The sequence below is a fragment of the Schistocerca americana genome, chromosome 2 (genome assembly GCF_021461395.2).
Source record: "Schistocerca americana isolate TAMUIC-IGC-003095 chromosome 2, iqSchAmer2.1, whole genome shotgun sequence".
In the NCBI taxonomy this organism is placed as follows: Eukaryota; Metazoa; Arthropoda; class Insecta; order Orthoptera; family Acrididae; genus Schistocerca; species Schistocerca americana.
The window spans coordinates 211793508-211815820 of NC_060120.1; the positions used below are offsets into that span (position 1 = coordinate 211793508).

General features: G+C 40.4%; 1 protein-coding gene across 5 annotated transcripts in view; it reads left to right on the forward strand.

Annotated features, from left to right (window-relative positions):
* Nucleotides 1–22313, forward strand: part of LOC124595023 (Fanconi anemia group A protein-like) — a 230631-nt gene that overhangs the window by 73377 nt on the left and 134941 nt on the right. For all 5 annotated transcript variants that reach the window (XM_047133578.1, XM_047133575.1, XM_047133577.1 and 2 more), the window contains exons 10-11: nucleotides 4165–4349; nucleotides 12992–13115. In XM_047133578.1, the coding sequence (XP_046989534.1) occupies nucleotides 4165–4349; nucleotides 12992–13115 (309 nt within the window). The remainder of the gene's footprint in view (nucleotides 1–4164; nucleotides 4350–12991; nucleotides 13116–22313) is intronic.

The window sequence follows — 22313 nt, forward strand, 5'->3', positions numbered from 1 at the left end:
CAAATCAAAGAGTGTTTCACTCTCATTTAAAACTTAAAACTTTCAGGACCAGCCACGTAGAATAATTTTGAGCCCAGAAGAGGAGACATTGATTTCAGTGTTTAAAATTTTACTGGCACATTTGTGTGATGTTTCTTAAAGTGTAACACACACTGAAAAGACCAATGTTATATGTGAAAGCTTAACTTTTCTTGTAGCTTATTAATCTTCAAGATGAGTATTATATGTGGAAGCATAGCTTTTCTTGTAGCTGCACTACGCACATTAATTTAAACCATTAACTTTTCCTATTTGTGTGTTCATGCTACTTAACAGTCATGTTGCTATTGGCTGACTACTACATCATGTGTGCTATGATCTTAATATCTGCTGTGATTTGCTGACGAGATCACGTGAGGTGAGCTATGATTGGCTTACAATAGCGCATTGTGTTCTCTGTTTCAATGCTTCGGAAACTTAGGTGCTGTGTTTGATGGGATTAAAATTCATACTTTTGTAATATGAAAATATGCAGCATATTGTAATATGGAAATATGCAGGATACATGTTGATGCACATCAGAGATCTTTTGAAAATGCGTTTCTTCCCCCCCTCCCCTTGCCGAGTTTCATTTTCTAAGTGCCGTGAAGTTCTTGCTGGTGTACCTTTACCTTTCAAAAGATTGCCGTTTTTGTAGCTCAGAGGGAAATTACACTGTCACTTATCATGGTAAACATGTATTTTCACCATGGAAGAAGTGTATTTTCGCGTGGGAAAAAGTGGGTTTTTAACCAGGAGATCCGGGAGAAAACTGGAAATTTTTTTTTTCTTGTCTGCATATACACCCTGTTATTAGTATTATCCTTTTATATTGATTGGATACATTCAACAACTTAGAATTCTTTGAAGTATTACCTCTCTGCAACAATATGTTTTTGTCGGCATAGTGTCGTTGCATCATAAGCTTTCTGGAACTCCTCAGTTGGGATGATATTCAGGGTAGCCATTGAAGTAGCTTGCACCTTGTCTACCAACTTGAGGCAGATTCCTTTGATGGGCCCTTTTGACCCAAGGGGGCAAGTTGGGACTGTACGGTGGCTGCACCACCATTGTTGCACTGATCCAGGTCAGTTAGGTGATGACAACAAAGGTGGTGTAAACCGGCATGTTGTGGTGCAATTTCCACAAGGTGCGGAACTCCTTTTGGATGCAAGCAACCCTACCATTCAGTCTCTGGAGCATTTCCTTGTAAAATTGGGTAATCACTTTCTGGCCAGGGGGTATGAATTCATGGTGCACTAACACCAGTGCATTTTTCTTTTTTTTTTTTTTTTAAAAAAAAAAAAAAAAAAAGCATGTACTTCACATGGACTTGCTCATTCTGGCCTTCTTCTGGTGTGGTGACAATGATGTGTCCTATTCTGCACTCTACCTCTTTGACTGCGGATGTACGGAAAGACCCATGAATCATCTGTAGTGATCGCTTTGTCCAGGAAATTGGGATCATCTTCGCAGAGTTGTTATGAGTTCTTCACACACTTGCACTCAGTGTTGCTTTGGCGCATCAGTCAAAACTGTGAGAACAAGTTTTGCACAAAACTTTTGCATGACCAAGTCTTCCAATCCAGTTCATGAACAACTTTTTTCTGGGAGCCCAATAATTCCAACATCAAACAAACAATCATTTGACAGTCTGAACTCAGCAGTTGGTGCATACGGGTCACACGGTCGTCAGTTTGTGATGTTGACAGTTGTCCTGTTAGGTCTCGTCGACAACTTCTGCCTGACCTTCTCAAAATGCAATCGTCCCGAAAAGTTTCCAGTGGCACCTTGTTGAGCTTCACACAAATCTTTATGATGTAGTGTTATTCTAAAGTTTTATTCATTATAAGTTTGACGTGGCCACTATGTGGAGGTTCACGAAAGAAGCTGTATTAACCTTCCAAGACTACATAGTCAATTGAGTGACCTACCACTGGAAACTTAAGGGACCTCCCCTTTGTCACCAACTGGTCCAACCACTGTGTGACATACAGTTGCATCACAAAAAAATGTGACACATTACTTTCTGGAGCACAACTTGTCTTATATGTGCACCTGCATTAGATATAAAATGAGGAAGTGAAAAAAAAAATTAGTTTTTCTTGAGAGCAGAAAATGTGCAGATGGAATAGACTCCAACATGCTACATCTCAAGGTCTGTGTTTTATAAAGCCCTGTTGATATTTGTTTAGTTGTAGGTTGAGAGTTGTTTTCAGTTCTGTCCAGCAGAATTTCAGAAAATGCTTAATGTGACTATCTTCCAAATGACTAAACTGAAGTCTTAGCTGTCTTAAAATTCTTTATTTTGATTAGTTTATCACTAACAAAAATTAATGAGAAGTTGGCAAAGGTTAATAATGAATCTTCTCCTTTGTGTTCAGCAGTTAGGGAGTGATTGAGTTCAAATGCAGCTGTAAGTCTCTTAAAGACATCTTGAGACTAGAACTTCAGGTGAAAATGTCTGGACACAATACGTGCTGTGCTTGTTTATGTGTATTTGAATGGTTTAGCAAGTATGATTGTAAACCAAAAACCAAATATGTATCACAATGGGGAAAAAAATGAACACAAGTTCTACTTTCAGACCACTTCAAAGTTCAATCATGTCTGGCAGCAGATGGACCAAAGACAACAAAACAGGAAAATAACATATGTGAAACAATCAGTTGTCAAGAAGAGAAATGTTGGCATCTGAAAATATCTCCATGGCTACCACAAGGAGTATCCTAAAACCTTCATATGAAACATGGAAACCTGGGCATTAAAGATGGTACAGAAGAAATTGCTGAAGGATTTTAGTATATGGTTCTGGCATCCCCACTTAAAAATATTATTGTTAGAAGGAACAATACAGTCAGCCATTTGTTCATCACTCCAACTATTACACCACCTTGATACAGGGAATAATATAGGACAAAGTAAAAGAAGAAACATGCGACAGGAGTAGATGGACACTGTAAAAGATGAGATACTGTAGAAGAAAATGAGAAACTTGATTTAGAAAGGACAAAATTGTAAGACTACCACTCTTGAAATTGAGGAGGAGGAGCAGACAATGACGTAAGTCTAGTTTTCTTGGATAGACTGTCCTTATTACTTGGTTCAAGCTGAAAAACAATCACTAATATCGCACTGGAGTGTTCTTATGCAAGTGAAGCCCACGAGACCATGGGTGTCAGAGAGTGATAGGCTGCATAAGGATGAATTGAAGATGGTGCAATGAGGCAGCGAGCTCGAGGGTAGTGAAGGGGAAGTCCAGTGAGACGGTAAGCCTGAGTATAGGTTGGGATAAGATCCAATTAGATGGGAGCTCAAGGACAATTGAGATGAGATCCAGTGAGGCTATGGCTCGAGGACATTTAAAGGCCATGGATACTGCTGTGAGATACTCCTCATTGGCTCAGTGATCTGAACTCCAATTGATGTGCTGCTAGACGCAGCCGGCTTAAACATGGAGTGTGAACTGACTGCAGAGTGGTCGGATGGCAGCCTAAATATCCACCTGGCAGAATGATATTGCCTTCGCACTCCAGGAGCGTGCGACTCACAGAAGCAAAGTAGTGCCTCATTTATTTTTTTTAAATCTCCAAGTGTTGTACTAGTTTTGTAATAGAACATTACTTTATTATGTCTTTATATCTTTCTTGTGTCATAATAGCATAAATTGTACAATTGGAAAATCCAGGATGGAATAACGGCAGTATTAAAAAGGTTAGGTTTCTTCTTACCATATAGAGGGGATGTTGAGTCAGAGACATGCACAACAAAAAGAGTGCTACACATGTGAAGTTACAGCGAAAAAGACTTCTTCTGAAGTAGACACACAAAGGCGTGCTGATGCGCGCGCGTGCGTGTCCAAACACGCACGCACGCACGCACACGCACGCACACACACACACACACACACACACACACACACACACACACACACATGACCATTATGTGTGTTGTCTACATTAGAAGAAGGCCTTTTGGTCAAAAGCTCAGATGTTTAGCAGTCTCTTTGCTGTGCCTGACTGCAGCTCAACATCTCCTCTATATGGTGAGTAGCAGTCTAGCCTTTTCATAATATTTCATATTATCATAAATTATTTTATTCTATCAGGAATCCATCTGTGAACACATTATTATAAATGTCCACAGACAACAGCACTGTTGCTCCAACACGAAAAAGCAAGTCTACCAAATGGAGACTTGTACCAAATGTGTCTGACAGCACCACTTCGTTCACCGCAGGCTGCATTGGAACAGCATGCAGGCGGCCAACTCAGGTCTCTTCTTTCAGCTCTTCCTACACATGAATCTGCAGAGGACTTAGAAATGGACGAGTAAGCATATCAGCTGGAGATGATAGTTCTATGAACCTTTTTTAGTCTTTCATCCTGTAAGGTTTCGAAGTACTATGTAATGCAACAATCACAAAAAATTTAAAAAATGTGAAGGTATACAACTGCAGCCCATCCTTAGGTATTATTTGCCTGTGTGGTATTCCTCTTAGTCCAGAATGATGATACTGATTTAGTACTGTTCAGGAGAGCTGTGTAATCCATAATTTTATGGATTTTTTGTGGGAGCACTGCATAAAAGGCTCTCTTCTTTGCTTGACTGGGGTATCTGCCTCGGGCGGCAATTTCAGGGAGCACCAAATTCATATTCTTGAAGAAAAAAAACCTTGTTTCACTAAGTGCCTTCATCCAGTCTATCAGTTATTCATATGATTTTGAAATGCATCCCTGTTGGTTTCTGAACATTTTTGAACACATTCTAAGTTTATTTCTGAGCAAGTCATAAGTTGATTTTTGAACGAGCGCTTAGTGTAGGCCTACGTGATGTCTCTGACAGGAGAGTCCCCGTCATGTCTAGAAATAAAAAAACTTTCCCGCAGACAAAACGGGACGGGGCTACATGAGCTGAGCTGAATAAACCTGAACAGGTGAATGCCAATCGCTGTTTGTTTATGTAGTTGATTGGGTGTGCAAATGATCAGCATTCTTATAATTACTTGCGAAATCCATAGGTTGAGACTACCAGAGTGGGAATAAATGACTAACAGGAATAACAGGTATGAAAGATTACACATTAATCTTCTTGGTGTATCCAAGAAAATAAAATTTTGAAAGAAAATTTTTTCACAGATTGCTACACTACAAAGGGCCAGTTGTACAGTGCCTGGTTAGCAGCTGCTTAAGTTCTGTTCTCGGAATAATGTGGGAAACATGTTGTATGAACACATCAGAACACCTGACCGGAGAATAAATGTGGGATAAGTAAACGGGTGATTTTTTTTGGGGGGGGGGGGGGGGGGTTAGTGAAGTTAACTGGAGAATAAGTTTTGACAATAGCAGGAATAATCACAGAATTAGTTATGACAAGATTGTTTCTTAGAACAAGGAAGAATGGAGAAGAAACAGGGACATCACACAAATTATACGTTAGTGTATGACAATTCCAATTTTATATAAATATTTCATACTACTGCCTATCGATCTCATTCTTGAGACACTGTGGCGTATGAATGAAATGTGAACCTGTTTTCTAACATCGTACTTTTTGATTGTAGTAGGCCTAATAGGCATTTGATATTGGTACTCCGTGAATTATATTCTGTCGTGTTACTTATGTAAATGAGGAAGATAAAAATGACCGTTTGTATCAAAACAGTCTCGCTTATTTGGTGTGTATTACAACTACTGCAGTATTAGAAAGACCTGTTTCGTTTTATCTAGCAGACAGTAACAAAACAGCCGTAATCAAATCGAGAAACCACACCAGTCTTGGCTACTATTCGTACTAACAGCTTTTTCAGTATTAGACAATGGCATTTCGATTTTTTATGTAGCAAAATGTTTGACGAACTTTGATGAGGTAATAGACTCTTTCGCAGAAAGGAAAGCATGCTGTGTAAAGCTCTAGCAAGATTAGAGAGAAAAAAATGCTGGGACCTAAGTATTGAAGAAATATGTTCCATCTTGATTATCTCTTCTTTACTGGTTTTATGTTTCCTATATTTAATTTTATGTCACACAAAAAGGGTTCTCTCTCTCTCTCTCTCTTTGTTAAAAAGAGGGGCTAGGATGTCAAACCGGCTGACTGGAAGCAGGAGAGGCGTCACAGGATATTTTAATTTCAACTGTGCTGAATATAGATTTGATGGCTTCCATTACAAAATATACATGTTTGAATGCCACAGAGTGAAATACAATGACATGCAATAGAAGAATGCTGTGTGAAGAGGCATGGTACTGCACTGTGGCACTTAAGACCAATCCACAGAGTTCCAAAGACTGCAAGAGCTGACAAGTGCAAGAATTATCACACAGTCAGCTTAACAGCTCATGCATCCAAGTTGCTGACAAGAATAATATGCAGAAGAATGGAAAAGAAAATTGAGAATGTGTTGGATGACAATCAGTTTGGCTTTAGGTCAGTTAAAGGCACCAGAGAGGCAATTATGATGTTGCAGTTGATAATGGAAGCAAAGAAAAATCAACACATGTTCATAGGATTTGTCACTCAAAAGATGCTCAGAAATTCTGAGAAAAATAGGGGTAAGCTACAGGGAGAGATGTGTAATATACAATGTGCACAAGAGCCAAGAGGGAATAATAAAAATGGATGACCAACAACATAGTGAACATAGTGTTCAGATCAAAAAAGGTGTAAGACAGGGATGTAGTCTTTTGCCCCTACTGTTCAATCTGTACATCGAAAAAGCAATGATGGAAATAAGAGAAAGGTTCAGGAATGGGATCAAAAATTCAAGGTGAAAGGATACCAGTGATACGATTCACTGATGACATTGCTATTCTTAGTGAAAATGAAGAAGAATTACATGATCTGCTGAATGGAGTGAACGGTCTAATGAGTACAGAATATGGATTGAGAGTAAATCAAAGAAAAATTAAAGTGATGAGAAATAGCAGAAATGAGAACAGCGAGAAACTTAACACCAGGATTGATGATCATGAAACAGATGAAGTTGTGGAATTCTGCTACATAGGCAGCAAAATAACCAATGACAGACAGAGTAAGGAGGACATGAAAAGCAGACTAGCACTGGCAAAAAGGGCATTACTAGCCAAGAGAAGTCAACTGGTATCAAAAATAGGCCTTAATTTGAGGAAAAAATTTCTGAGAATGTGTGTTTGGAGCATAGTAATGGTAGTGAAACAGGGACAGTAGAAGAAGACAGGCATTAGACCAAGTCCAGCAAACAATTGAGGACATAGGTTGCAAGTGCTACTCTGAGGTGAACAGTTTCGCACAGGAGAGGAATTCGTGGTGGGCTGCAGCAAACCGGTCGGAAGACTGATGACCCCAAAGAAAAAAGAGAGAGAGACCAAGTAAAATGTCTGACATGCCCTTGAACATGTTTTATATATCAAACTCTTCAGAAAGATGTGCACCACAAAATGAACATATTTTTGACATTTTCTTTAAATGGCCTATCACAAACGCTGGGGAGGGGGGGTCAGTATCAACTTTTTGCCTCGGTTCAGAAATATCGTAGATCCGGGGCTGGTTTCTGAGCATTGTCATTGTAGACAGATCTTCTTGTTCTCTGCCTTCCAAAACACCACCAAGCCATGACACAAAAGCATAAGCAACCCCTTCACATGAGGTGGAGACATCCAATCTCTGTCATGCCTTGGTGATGTTTTGCGTTCACACGTCATGCTCTGACTCTCTACATTAATCAAACCAGTGCATGCACAGTGGAAAGTTCTCTACATGTTAACTACTTAAATAACATTTTTTACAAAAATATATTCACCTGACTGTGACAAAGAGGTAGTGCAATATGTTTCACTACAAAGGGTGTGATATCTGTGCAGTACTTGTTGTAAATTTGCCATAGTAATTTATCTTGCTCAAGAGCTGCTGAAGCTCCTTAAAAATTTTGGACTCGGTGAGAATGTCAATAATTTCAACCTGGGCAGACATAGGCCTGAGACAATCTTTACTCAGTATATTGCAGGGCATGGAACACTCAGTTGGAAAAGATTACACTTATTTAATTTTCATTTGAGACACTGAGTCTAAGTCTCTTAAATAATTGTTTTTAAACTGTTTAGATGTTGCTGTATTGTAGATCTAGTGATTGAAGTGTCACCTAGATAGTTTGCAGCTTATATTTACTTATTTATGCATTTATTTCACCTGTGAAGATTTAAGCCTTTAGATCCTCTCTTTCATATAACAAGACATCTTCACTGATTGACATTATAATGCGTATAGTACATTAATAGTACACATTGATAATAATAGTAATAATAATGATATAGATATAGTAATTATTATATGGAATTTCAGGTATGTCAGTCTTGTCAACATTGTGTTAAACAATTTTCTCATTATGTTCTTGCTGAATGTAGGTAATGACTGCTAACAGAAATATTCCATGGTAGTACACAAGGAATCATATGTAACAGAAAATGACTTGTCAGAGGAAGAACAAGAAATAATAGGGTACGGTTTACAGATGAGATGGAATAGGAAAAAACAGAAATAGATGGCAATGAGAAATATGCTGGATCACTATTGGACAGAAGGAAAACAGCTAGAATATGCCAATGATAATGGATAAAGCAATAATCTTCTCTTGAATGTAAATTGGTTTTGGGTAATTTGCAAGGTACTGGGTAGTATATTCAAGAGTAGTACATCTGAAATGGAGAAGGAGATAGAGAAAATTTTAGTATTATGTATAGGTGCAGCCAAGTTGCTGGATTATCTGATCTATAAGGGAGGTATTGAGGACACATACGACTAAGAAACTGATGAAGTAACTACACTAAGTATTTTACAAATATTGTCACTTCGTAAGCACAATCAAGTCCAAATCGGAATGCAGGGTCATCAGTGATGTACAACAGTTAGCACTGTTTGTTACAGATACCAGTATACAGACAGAACAAAACTGCCTCCTGGATGGAGACTGTTGCTGTTTACACAATCATTGAATATTCCAATATATGTAAACATTACAAACATAAGAAATTTTCAGAACCTTCCAGAAATCATCATCATCATTTGGTTATCTGCCTTGCAGCAGGCTTATATTTAATAGCCGTCTATGCTTCTCTTCATGCCTTCCCTCCTTGCGGTCTACCGACATCATCCAGCATCTTGTTTTTTCTTGTGTTCTTCCCTTTCTATCCCAGAATAAAACCTTCAGTTGGTTCTATTAGAAGGCAATCTTGTCTCAAATTATGCTCTTTCCAGTTTAGCTCCCTGTTGTTCAGTATCATCAACATCCTCCGATCTTCTCATCTCTTCTCAGTACCTCCTCACTCCTTAGTTTTTCCGTCCAGGTGATCATCTCCTTTCCGCACTGTATCAACATTTCACAAGGTTCAGTTCTCCCCTAATCCTGCTTTCACAATGTACATGTGTCTGTTCCGAACAAGGCCACACCCCATATCAGACGTTTCACTAATCGCTTCCTCAATTTTTCATTCAAACTGCTAGCTAAGATAGTTTCTGCTTTTAAAGTGCCACTTTTGACATCACCATTCTGACTTTGATGTCCTGTTCATAATGCCTAATCCAACTTCCCAAATACTTGAACGCTCTTGCTTTTCCTGTGGTTTCTGGCCGTAATATATACATCTCCCTTCTTTTTCTTTAAGTCTGTAACCACGTGCTTCATTTTCCTTTTGTTTATTTTCATACCTTATGCTACACAGGCTCCATTCAGGCCATTTAGCAATTGAATCAGTGTCTCTTCATTTTCTGCAAGAATCACCATGTCATTTCTGAATCTTATGCATCCTGTTTTTCATTCATCTGTTCTGATACTTCGTTTCCCATCCAAAAAACTTTTTACTATTTCCTCCAAATGTTAAAATTGGATTGCTGAGAGACAACAATTCTATCTAATCCCTCTCCTGATCTTGCAGTTTTCCAATGTCTCCTGATACAAGTACATATCTGCAATCTGTCTTCTCTTCTTGCACTTTACTCCCTTCCTCCTCAGGATGTCCATCATCTTATCCCACTGCACTCTATAAAAGACCTTTTCTAGATCTATGAAGCCACAAATACATCTTTACTCTTTTCTGTATATCTTTCACCAGTAGTCCTCATAAGTCCAATGACATATCATGTCCTTTTTCCCCTTCTGAAATCATATTGCTACTCTCAAAATGCTCCTTCCAATGTTGTGTACAGCTTTCTATTCAGAACTCAAACAAACTTTTGCTGCCTGTGATATTAAGCTGATAGTCCTGTGTTCTTCACACTTTTTAGAATTCCTACTCTTTGATATGCAACTATTGTGGATACAAGAAAGTCCTCCAACCTTTCCCTTTGTTGTAGATGTTATTGCAAGAGACTTCAACTGCTTGTCACCTGTTTCCCTTATGAATTGTTTCCTTGATGCTCCAACATCAGGTGATCTGGGATTCATGAAGATTCTAGACAAAACCAAATGCAGGTATCACTGTCCAGGACTCTACCAATCCATTAGACACTATGTGAGTCACTGAAAAAATACCAGCAAAGGAAACACATGTTGCTGTTTGTCTCTGATGCATCCAATACGAATTGTGCCTGCAGTAGCATCATTCCACCAGATTGGAATTAACCTATTGAGAAGGTTCCCAAAATCAACCAAAGGGAATCAGTGGATAGTGATCTGTACCGACTACCTCACTCACTGTTATGTCACCAAAGCGATGCCAACTGCCAAATTTCAGGTAAGCATCGAATACAGCTGGCCCTCTGGTAACTTTGCCAGTAGCTCTTGTGTATACAGAATAGGATAAACATCTATGTCAGATGGAGTGTTGATAGATGCTTTAAAGCTACTGTAAATTATGTTTCAAAGCATTACACTGATTACAGTGTACTGTATTACCAGATGATGTTTAGCTGCCTCTGAAAGCAGTGAGCTAGTACACCAGCATGTTTCAGCAGAAGCCGTCAGGTGGCTTGCGGAGTATGGATGTAGATGTAGATGTAGAAGCTTCTGTAGGCACTTAAAAATCCAAGACTATTTTAGTGAGCAGTGGGATCGTCAGTTTGAGTGAAGTTTTGGGGTTAACTGATGGCGTCAGCCTGATGTTGTACAATGATGTGCATGGGTGGCTTTGTCAGATAGTGATCACATGCCCACAGTTGTTTCAACCAAAACACATAGGGTTGTGCCATGGCCTGTTGTGCTGGGTTTTACCACACAAACTCACAGTGCAGGGTTTGGTAGTTATCTCAGTTTCCAACCACATTATGCTGCAGTTTTGCCTAAACCAATATCGAAGAGGAATGTCCAACCAACTGGCTTACTTGCACCTTTGTGTAATGTTCCTACTGAATCTGCAAATTGTGACATTGCCTTATCACCAGTTTATGTCAGTGACAGATTCATATTGTGCAGCTAATGAGTCAATGTCTAGTGCACATTGTCCCACTGGTGCACTTCAAATGACAGCTTTGAGAAGAACCTAGTTTAAACTTGGATCAGACTTTCTAAGAGCACTAGCTTAAACTTCCTGGTCAGGACATAGATGCACAACTACATTCTGAATTAAAGATTTGACATAAAATGTGTTACGCAGTGATCACAGAAAATTACACTGTAGGTCGGCTAACAAAGTTTTATATGGCTTTAATACTGCTTAATACAAGCAGCCACTACATGTGTTTGCATCTTGAAATCAATGGAGAACAAACAACAAAAGATTTTTAACAGATAGCTACTAGCTTCTAATTCCCAATCCAGCAGTAAATGTAACTACTAGAAGGCAATAATAAAGCAGAATGAATATGAGTATCAGAAATGCTAGTAACCTTCCAAAGCAGCAGAACCTGTTGAAGATCAGTGTTCCAGGTTCATCAAACACTGATATCATTGGTTCTGAGACTGCAGGCATAGGTGTTAGTGTTATTGAAGCTGCCAGCAGAACATTTTCCCTTTCTGCTATGCTCTTCAGCAGTCACTGCTATTTCTGTAGTATCTCAAAGAGTATCTGAATTTGCCACTGTTGTTCCTGTTGTTTGCTCTTACTTTGCAGCTACTGCTGCCACAATTTACTAAACTTTGTGTCCTTGATGCACTACTAAGGGGCAAAGGTCTGAGTTCCTCGTTACCAGTTTTGTTTTGTAGCATAACACTAATCAGGCTGGTCATTGTACTGCTGCAGTGCCCAACCTTTTGGCTTGCCTTGGCCACACTGGAAGAAGACAAGTATTTTTAGACCACACATAATGTACTAACACTATTAATATTCAGTTGATCATAACTTCACATTAACAGAATTTTATGGAATTTCTTTTTAACAGTTGTGTGATAGATGCTCACTTCTTGGGCCGCACTGATAGTTGCTTTGGGCCCATGGGTTTGGACACCCCTGCTGTATTGTACCACATTAATGTGAGGAAGCTAATCTATGGTAAGTCATCTATGCTAAATCCCATAGAAAACGGATGTTACCACTACAAGTGATGTGAACCCAAATTAGTAGTGATATTTAAAGCAGAATTGACTTGCATGACAAAACGTAAATCGAGCTCCAAATCAAAGTCCAGGTTCAGAAGAGTGAGGTAATAATTGTATTTCAAAAATCAACATAGAGAATGACAAGATATGAACTGCTGATCAGCCTGATGAGCCAGGTATTTATTTCCTGCAGAGCGCTAATAAAGACCATCACTGCATGACATATTTGCCATGCCCTTGACTTACAGCTGCCACAGACAGAACTCTTTAACAACATAAGAGGCATGTGTTGTAATTCTTATTCCATGTTTGTAGTAATTCGTATTTCTGTTTTCTGTCCAGGTGTTGTATCAATAAAGCAAAGTTATGTACAGATTATGTGTTATGTATGTCAACTGATCTGTTGATGTTTCCTCCTACAAGAGTTTACTGTATTATTGATGTTGTAACTCTCACAATGAGTGCATAACGCATTAACATCCCATTCATAATCTGTGTAATACTGATAATGTGCATTTTTTTAAATTACAGTGTGACAATGGATGTAGAGGGAATAACAGAGGAAAGTGTACGGTTGATGTACAGTGTAATTAAACAACAACCAGACTGGACAGGTAGTACAGCTCCAAAATCATTAAGCAAATTTTTATCTGCAGTAAGTATTCATTTCTAGATCAGATCATTTTGAATGCTTGTTGGCTTTGTGTGGCCAATTACTTGGTGCAGTCCTAGGACTAGGATTCTTGTGATCTAAAAATAGCGATAATATGCACAAAAAGTATGCTGTTACGACTAAAAATTTACAAAAATATACACAACAGCATAAAGAATATGACCTAACAATGTCAAAATGAGGTAAAATTTCTGTTGCAAATTAATCAATAAGTCAATTTATGATAAAGAACTAAGTAATTCAGAATGAAATATGTATGAGAAACTAAACTGTGGAATTTAATGTTGTTGTACCATTACTTTTTATTAACGTTATCAGAACATAGTTAATGTGTGATGTGTTTTTTGTACATCCTCATTTTTACTTCAGTTTATGAACTCCAAATTGCATATACAATGAATACCTTGTGAAAATTTTCAAATAAAAAAGATTTCCTGTTGTCAGCCTACAAGGCCTTGTACTTAGAAAAACTTTTTTCTACTTCAGCTGACACAAGAAGAGCGTATTTAAATTGGACGGTATCATTTGAATCTACATCTAAATGATTAAGAGAGGACTTTTCACCTAACAAAATCATTAAAATAGGACACTGTGTACTTATCATTTTTTTCTAAAAGTTTTTCCATTTTATTTGTCACTTCTCTACCCACTTTATTACAAAAAGCTTATAATTTATTCAGTTTTTTTCACTTGTTCTATCTGCTCCTCTATTTGCACTTCTGATTTCCCCATAATAGTTATGCCTGTGGAAATAAATCCAAATTTTGATTTTATGTGTGAAAGTTTGCCTGAAATTTCACTATTGGACATTAGTTCTTTGTCTAATGTGACTGAAGTGGCTTCACTGCTGTTGAATGAATCAATTATGATTTTCAGAACACTGAAGTTCCAGCAGTAATAGTTGCAGGTATCAATCCAGGACCCTGTCTTGTTAAATATTAGATGGTGATAAGGAAATGTCTGCAGCTATCAACTTAAATTGTGCACATGAAGGGATTTTAAAAAAATACTTATTTGGCACAACCAATGAATTTGTCAACATTGAATTTACTGATAATCTCTTCTGTAGCTCTGTGTAAGGTGTAAATTAAACAAGCCGCACACACTATTTTACTGTATAATGCTTTTAGTTAATTGGCAGAACTCGCCATAGAAGGCGCAGCATCCATTACAAAGAGTAGTAAATTGTCATCCTTAATGCCTTCGGGCTGCATGGCATGCGGAGATTTTGATCAGTTTACTAATGGTGCAAATAATTTGCTTTTTCCTAATGTTCACAGTTAATAAAAAAAATTTTGTGTGGGCGATCTTCTTCCAGTGACTCCACAATGACATGTGAAATATACGTTCTCATAGAGTCTGTGGTTTGATCAATTGCTACTCTTTTTCATTTGCAACCTATTGTCCAATATGTTAGCTTCTGCTGTCAGAGTACTTCCTTAATGTGGATGGATTAGGAAGAGATTTGCCCGTACAAAGCTCTTCACAGAAAAGTGAATAAGATTGGCAGGATTCCCATAGGAGATTCTGCTGTAGTGTTTCCCCTATTTTCAATCTGTTCTACTCAGCATTTGTGTTTTTCTGTTGCCACAGGCTGCTGAACATTACATGACTCCTCCTCAGATACTCTCACATCACACAGTTTTCAAGTATCTTACCATCAGCCAAAAATACTTTCTCACTATATTGGAACATGCATTGCTGTAATTTTACTTGAATGTGTTGTTTCACTTCATGCATTTTTCCTGCACTGTACTGCTCACACTTCTAACACAGTGAGACACTTGTCTGCAGTCCTGGTTTGAGAATGGCTTAAGCATCTACCTAGTCATAGAGTAACAGTAGGCTAAAAAAACTTAGAGTTATGTAAACATTGGGGCCATGTTGTGAATTCAACTGAAATAGTAGAGGAAGGTAGAGGAAACTTCCTGGCAGATCAAAACCAAGTGCTATACCAAGACATGAATTCAGGACCTTTGCCTTTCATGGGCAAGTGCTCTACTGACTGAGCTACACAAGCACAACTCACAACCCATCCTCACAGATTTGCTTCTGCCAGTACCTCATTTTCAGCCTTCCAAATTCCACCAAAGATCTCCTGTGAAACGGGAGGATGGATATTGGCCATTTTCAAGAAAGCAAAAATTATTTATACAATTCGGAGAAATGTAACACAGAAGAAACAAATTGCATAAGAAAAGTTTTTTACTTCTTGAAAGAGTGAAATTATAATGAATATGACAATTCACTTAATCAAATATGCTCTGCAAGAGAGAAATGGCCACATATGTATAGATATGACATAACAAATTACACTAGTTCATTTAGTCACCATATAAAAGCATAGAAAGTTGCAAGCTTTCAGAGGCTGTGGCTTCCTCTTCTGGCAGAAGGGTTGAATGAGAAGGAAGCGTGGTGAAGCAAAAGGACCGGTGAGGCTTAGGAAATGGGGAAAGTTTGGAAAAGTTGCAGAGAACTCCAGGTCAGGGGACACATACTGGTTGGGATGAGAAGGAAAGACTGATTGTGGAACTGCACCAGATGAGATTTGAAAACCAGATTACTGACATAGCATTTTGCACAAGTTAATAAAAACTAAGGCCATTGTGTGTTGTAGGGGTGGGGGAAGGGAGGAGGATTAACAATTCAGAAAATAAAAGATGTAAAAAACTAGAAGGGAGTGAAGAAAGGAACACCAAGACTGAGGAAATTAATGTAAGTTAAGGCCAGGTCGATGGTAACAAACAAGGACATGTTATAATGCCAGTTCCTGCGTGCAGAGTTATGAGAAACCGATGTCTGGGGAACAGATGGCAGGGGGAAGAATCCAAATGTCACATGTGGTTAAAAAACCACAGAAGGCATGACTGTCACATTGCAGAGTATGCTCTGCAACAGGGTATTGTGTCTTGCCAGTATGCACCTTCTGAACATGCCTGTTCACTGTAACTAATAAATTGGTGGTAGTCATACCAATGTAAAAGGCAGAACATTGTTCACATAACTGTAGGCACACTGCCTGTGTTGTTTCACATGTTACCCTCCCTTTTATGGTATGTGTTTTGCCAGTTAACAGGGACGATATGGATTGTGGTGGGAGAGTGCTTAGGGCAAGTCTTCCACCGGTTATGCTCACAGGGGTAGGAGCCATGGAGTAGGGAAATGGACACAGAAGGAGCATAACATCTGACAAGGATATTGCAGAGATTGGGAAGGCAATGAAAAGCTATTGTAGGTGTGGTGGGTAAGACGTCGGACAGAATGGATCTCATTTCAGGGGCTTGTCAAAGTAGCTGATTAATACATCCTAGACCAGGATAATACTGACTGAGAAGAGGTGTACTCCAAAGTAGTAGTTTTTTGGAAGGCATCAGCAGTACCAGGAATGGAAGTGATAGCCCAGGAAATCTGCTTTGAACTATGCTGGTGGGGTAATTACATCTAATGAAGGCTGAGATGAGAATGCTGATGTATTGCTATAAAGAGTCTACATCAGAACAAATACATTTGTCTCAAATGCTGAGGTATGGAATGGAACATTTGACATGGGAAAGATGGTAACTGTAAAATGTAAGAACTGTCGTGTGTTAGTTGATTTAATGTAAACAGAATTGTGTTGCTGACCCTCAGTGAAGATGGGATTAACATCAAGGAAAGTGGCATCGGATTCGGAATAGGACCATGTGAAATTTAATTTGGAGAATATATTTAGAGATTCCAAGAATTTTAACAGGTCAGTCTGACCATGAGCCTTCGTGGCAAAGATGTCATCTATGTATCTACATCTTCATCTGGATGATTATTCTACAATTCACAATTAAGTGCCTGACAGAGATTTCATTGAACCACCTTAGCTACTTCTCTACTGTTCCACTCTCAAACAGCATGTGGAAAAAGCAAACACTTAAATCGGATTTCCCTTATTTTATTACAAAATATATAACATGGCAATAGATGGGCCCCAACAAAATATTTTCACACTGTGAGGAGAAAGTTCATGATTGAAATTTCATGAGTAGGTACTGCCATAACAAAAACCGCCTTTGTTTTAGTGACTGCCACCCCAAATCATGTATCATATCCATGGCTTTCTTTCCCCTATTACGTGATAATACAAAATGAGCTGCCTCTCTGTGAACTTTTTCAGTGTCCTCTGACAAACCTATCTGATGCGAATGCCTCACCGTACAGCAATACTCTAAACCAGGGGCTGCAGGCTGTGGATCCCGGGAACGCCTCCTCCAAGCGACCCATGAAAAGGTTAGCATAGGAATGAGGAATCCTGGTTCCCAAGCCATGTCCCTAATCTGTTTGTATGTATGTCCCTCAAAGGCAAAGTATTTATTGGTAGGTATAAAGTTGATCAAAGTGAGCAAGAAGGATGTCATAGGTTTGGAACCAGATGGCCACTGATTGAGGAAATGTTCAGCAGTAGACCAACCATGTACATGGGGGATGTTGGTGTAGAGGGAGGTGGCATCAGTGATGACAAGCAAGGTGTGTGGTGGAAGTGGAATGGACCCAAATTTCAGACAATGTGGATCGTGGTAGATATTGTAATGTTATGAGTATGTAGATGGGTTTTCATCCATCTAGTACTTGTATTGGAAAGAGCTGAATTTGCTTGCTTGGGGTAGGTGCAAGCTGGCTTGACGAGGATGTCATGTACCACCTCAGGTGTGTTCAGGTGCAGAGATGAGCAGCGTCACTGGAAGTGGGTAAATCCCAATGCTGGGAGTTTGGATGGCTGTTGCTTGGATTGCCTTGAGAACAAGACAATGCTCCAAGAAATGGCGGAATGTCAGACAGTCTTAAAGGTGGCTACGTTACAGCTCTTTAAGATTTGACAGTAATTTACACCAAATATTAATGCAAATCTGAATACATTTGTGATCTCAAAAAAATGAGGTGCTTCCAACGACACAACAATATCTTTAAAACTACAGAAGTTAATATCTCACAGCGAATGAACATTTTCACAGTGACCCTCTGAATTAACAACTTTGAATCGCTTAATGTGATTTCAACAGTCATTACTTCTGATGATAGCATTGCATGAAGTTATCGTGTCTGAAAGCTACATGTCTGTATCTATTTTATTTCTTCATTTTTGAAGTCTTTTATGTCTTTTACATTATGCGAATGTTTTTCAGAACATTGTTTCTGCCACAATTACACAGTGAATGAACACAGCATCAATACCTCATATTGTCACACTAGTGTAGTTATTTAATGAACAGTTCACTATTTTGCTAATAACTTTATTTAGGTGTTGATTGCAATTGCTGTTATAAGTGGTCAGTTGCATGTTTGGCGGACACCACAATTGAAAAGAGAACTAAAAGACACTTCTGTCTCCCTCTGTAGATTGGGATGTTAGAATGGACCCGAGGTGTTCTTGCTTGTTATAAAAGGTGACTAAAAGGAGTCTACTACTTTTTGACTTAGTATACTACAGTCCCCTTTTAGGATTGAACCTCTACACTTCTGAAATTTTTCCTGTGCGGGCCACATGGGGAAGGACACCTTACGTGGTGCATCACATATCCATTGTCCATTGAGACCTATCTACCTATTACTGTTATGGCTCTGCAACTTCACTTGTATTCCAGCTCTTTGAGCGAGGACACCTTATGGTGTGCATCATATTTTCCCATTGTCCACTGTCCTCTTCTGCACCCTTCATAATAATGGATCTTTTTGCACCCAATATTCAACACAGTAGCCAATCGTCATCGAGGGATCGTCGTGTACCCACCTGGTTGTAGCCCCCTGACAAGATAGGGATCACACTGCTGATGCCTGAGCTGCAAACTCCCCATATATGCCAAGGAGTAGAGGCTTGTCTTCTTTGGGCATCAAGACTCTCGACAATGGCCATCGCACCATGTGATTTATGCTGTGGTTGAGTGGTGCCTGTGACGAGAACCCCTGATCGGAATGGGTGGCATCAGGGCAGATGACCCATAGTCATGTGGATCAAGTCATCTTCTGCTTGTGACCAAATGTCCCGAGCAGTCTCCAAGAAAGGCAAGGTAGATTTTAATGCTGAGACGTACGACTCCAAAAGCGTTTCCCTCCCTCACTACACCATGGGAGGAACATAAGGCTATGGACGAAAGAGAGCCGCATTCGCCTCAATACTTAGTTTGCTGCAGAAGTGACGGGGACTCCTTTCTGGCTCCAAAGCCAGAGGAGAAGTTTGGGTTAGTGGCTGGGCTGTCCAAAATGCGAAATGGGTCAATCCTAATTGAGACAGCATCCCCAGTCCAGTCATGGATGTTGCATGCCTGTGACAAGCTGGGTGGTATTCCTGTTTGTCACCCCCATAAAAGTCTAAACATAATCCAGGGGATTATTTTCCATAGACACCTATTGCAGTCCAATGATGAGCTACACACCAATTTAGAATGGCGAGGTGTTCACTTCGTCCAGTGCATCTATAGGGGACCTAAAGATAATTGGGTTGCTACCACTGCCTTCATCTTGGCCTTTGAGGGTGATTCATTGCCTGGAAAGGTCAAGGTGATTATATTTTGATGTGCCCTAAGTGTTTGAAATTCAGGCATGCATCTTCTGGGTGCAATTCTAGCGCTACATGTAGAGACTGCCAATGTCCCCTGCATCCAAAAACTCCATGAGCCCCCACTCCCACCTGTGTCAGCTGTGGAGAGTGCCACTCCCCCTGCTCGCCAGACTGTGTGGTGCTCCAAAAGGAGAGGTAAATTATGGAGTACAAGATCCTGAACAGGCTGATATACCAAGAGGTTAAACAGAAATATAAAAGGCTGAAACCCATTTGGATACTGTCATCCTACACACCAGCTACAATGGCATTGCCCTCACTACAGTGGTAGTTCCCTCAGCTAAGCCTCCTACAGTGGGCTCTCAGGGCCAACTCACTACATTCCCCCCCCCCCCCCCCCCTCCCGCCCCCTGGTGGTGTGGAGCAGCTCTTCGTCCGTTGCCTCCAAAACACCTACCTTGGGGACCCCCCCCCCCCCCCCCCCAAATTGGGGGACATCAGTCCCCACCTCCCAGATGGAGAAGCAGCAGCCTCCTCCAGCTCCTCTTGCACAGAATGGGTCTCTTAGGACTCTATCTTCAAAGGTCTCAGAGCTCCACATGCAAATGTGGACACCAGCCAGTGGCTGAAGGAGTCACAAGCTGCTAATCGAAGGGCTTCATGGTCTTTATCTGTACCTAAAGCTACCTCAGAGAAGCCCTCCCAGCAAGCCCCTACAGGCAGCGAGAGGGCAAACGGTCCAAGAAGAAGACTGTTATGAATCGTGTGACATTGGTGGTCCCCCAGTCACCATTCGCTACTAGTTCCAGACCTGAGGACGAGGTGGAGATTTTAGTGTCCCCCAAGGACCTAGATCTTACCGACACCTCAAAGACAATGGAAATGGATACCAGTACTCAGCTGGTGGCAGAAGGTCACGATGTGACATAAATAGCCTCCTTGGTCCCTTCATGCCTTCCCAGACTACAGAAAGCATCATCTTCCAGTGGAACTGCGGCAGTTTTTTCAACCACCCTGCTGAGCTATGACAACTCTTAAGCCGTACACCTGCTTCCTGCTTGGCCCCCCAGGAAACCTGGTTTCCAGCAATGCAGATGCCCGCCGTCCGTGGCTATCAGGGCTGTTACTAAAGTATGTACAAAGATCAAAAAAAGTTTTGCATCACCTTGGTTCTGAGAGCTCTGGAACCTGTACGGATAATTGGAATAGAGATCAACATAAACATCATTTCCACCCTTTTTATTACTCATGAAAACCATACATTGCATGTTGTACCACCATACAGCGAGACTTTCAGAGGTGCTGGTCCAGATTGCTGTACACACTGGTACCTCTTATACCCAGTAGCATGTCCTCTTGCATTGATATATCCCTGTATTCGTCGTGGCATACTATCCACAAGTTCATCAAGGCATTGTTGGTCCAGAGTGTCCCATTCCTCAACTGTGATTCGGCGTAGTTCCCTCAGAGTGGTTGGTGGATCATGTTGTCCATAAACAGCCCTTTTCAATCTATCCCAGGCATGTTCAGTAGGGTTCGTGTCTGGAGAACATGCTGGCTACTCTAGTCGAGCGATGTCATATCCTGAAGAAAGTCATTCACAAGATGTGCACAATGGGGGGTGCGAATTGTCGTTCATGCAGACGAATGCCTCGCCAATATGCTGCCGATACGGTTGCACTATCGGCCGGAGGATGGCATTCACGTATCATACAGCCATTGTGGTGCCTTCCATGACCACCAGCGGTGTACGATGGCCCTACATAATGCCACCCCAAAACGTCAAGGAACCTCCACCTTGTTGCACTTACTGTACAGTGTGCCTAAGGCGTTCAGCCTGACCAGGTTGCCTCCAAACACACCTCTGACGATTGGTTGAAGGCATATGTGACACTCATCGGTGAAGAGAATGTGATGCCAATCCTAAGCAGTCCATTCGTCATGGCCCATCTGTAGCGTGCTGCATGGTGTCATGTTTGCAAAGATGGACCTCATCATAGATTTCGGGAGTGAAGTTGCATGTGATGCAGCCTATTATGCTCAGTTTGACTCATAACATGACGTCCTTTAGCTGCACTGAAAGCATTATTCAACATGGTGGCACTGCTGTCAGGGTTCCTCTGAGCCATAATCCGTAGGTAGCGGTCATCCACTGCAGTAGCAGCCCTTGGAAGGCATGAGCGAGACATTTCATTGACAGGTACTGTCTCTCTGTATCTCCTCCATGTCTGAACACCACCACCTTGGTTCACTCTGAGACACCTGGACACTTCCCTTGTTGAGAGCCCTTCCTGGCACAAAGTAAAAATGAGGACATGATCGAACTGCGGTATTGACAGTCTGGGCATGGTTGGACTACAGACAACATGAGCCGTGTACCTCCTTCCCGGTGGAATGACTGGAACTGATTGGCTGTCAGACCCTCTCCATCTAACAGGCACTGCTCATGCATGGTTGTTTACGTCTTTGGGCAGGTTTAGTGACATCTCTGAACACTCAAAGGACAGTGTCTGTGATACCATATCCACAGTCAACGTCCGTCTTCAGGAGTTTTGGGAACCAGTATGATGCAAAACTTTTTTTTATGTGTGTATATATGTCGTTACCTCTATATATAGCACACTTGTGCCCCTTCAAACCCCTTGAGAAGCTGT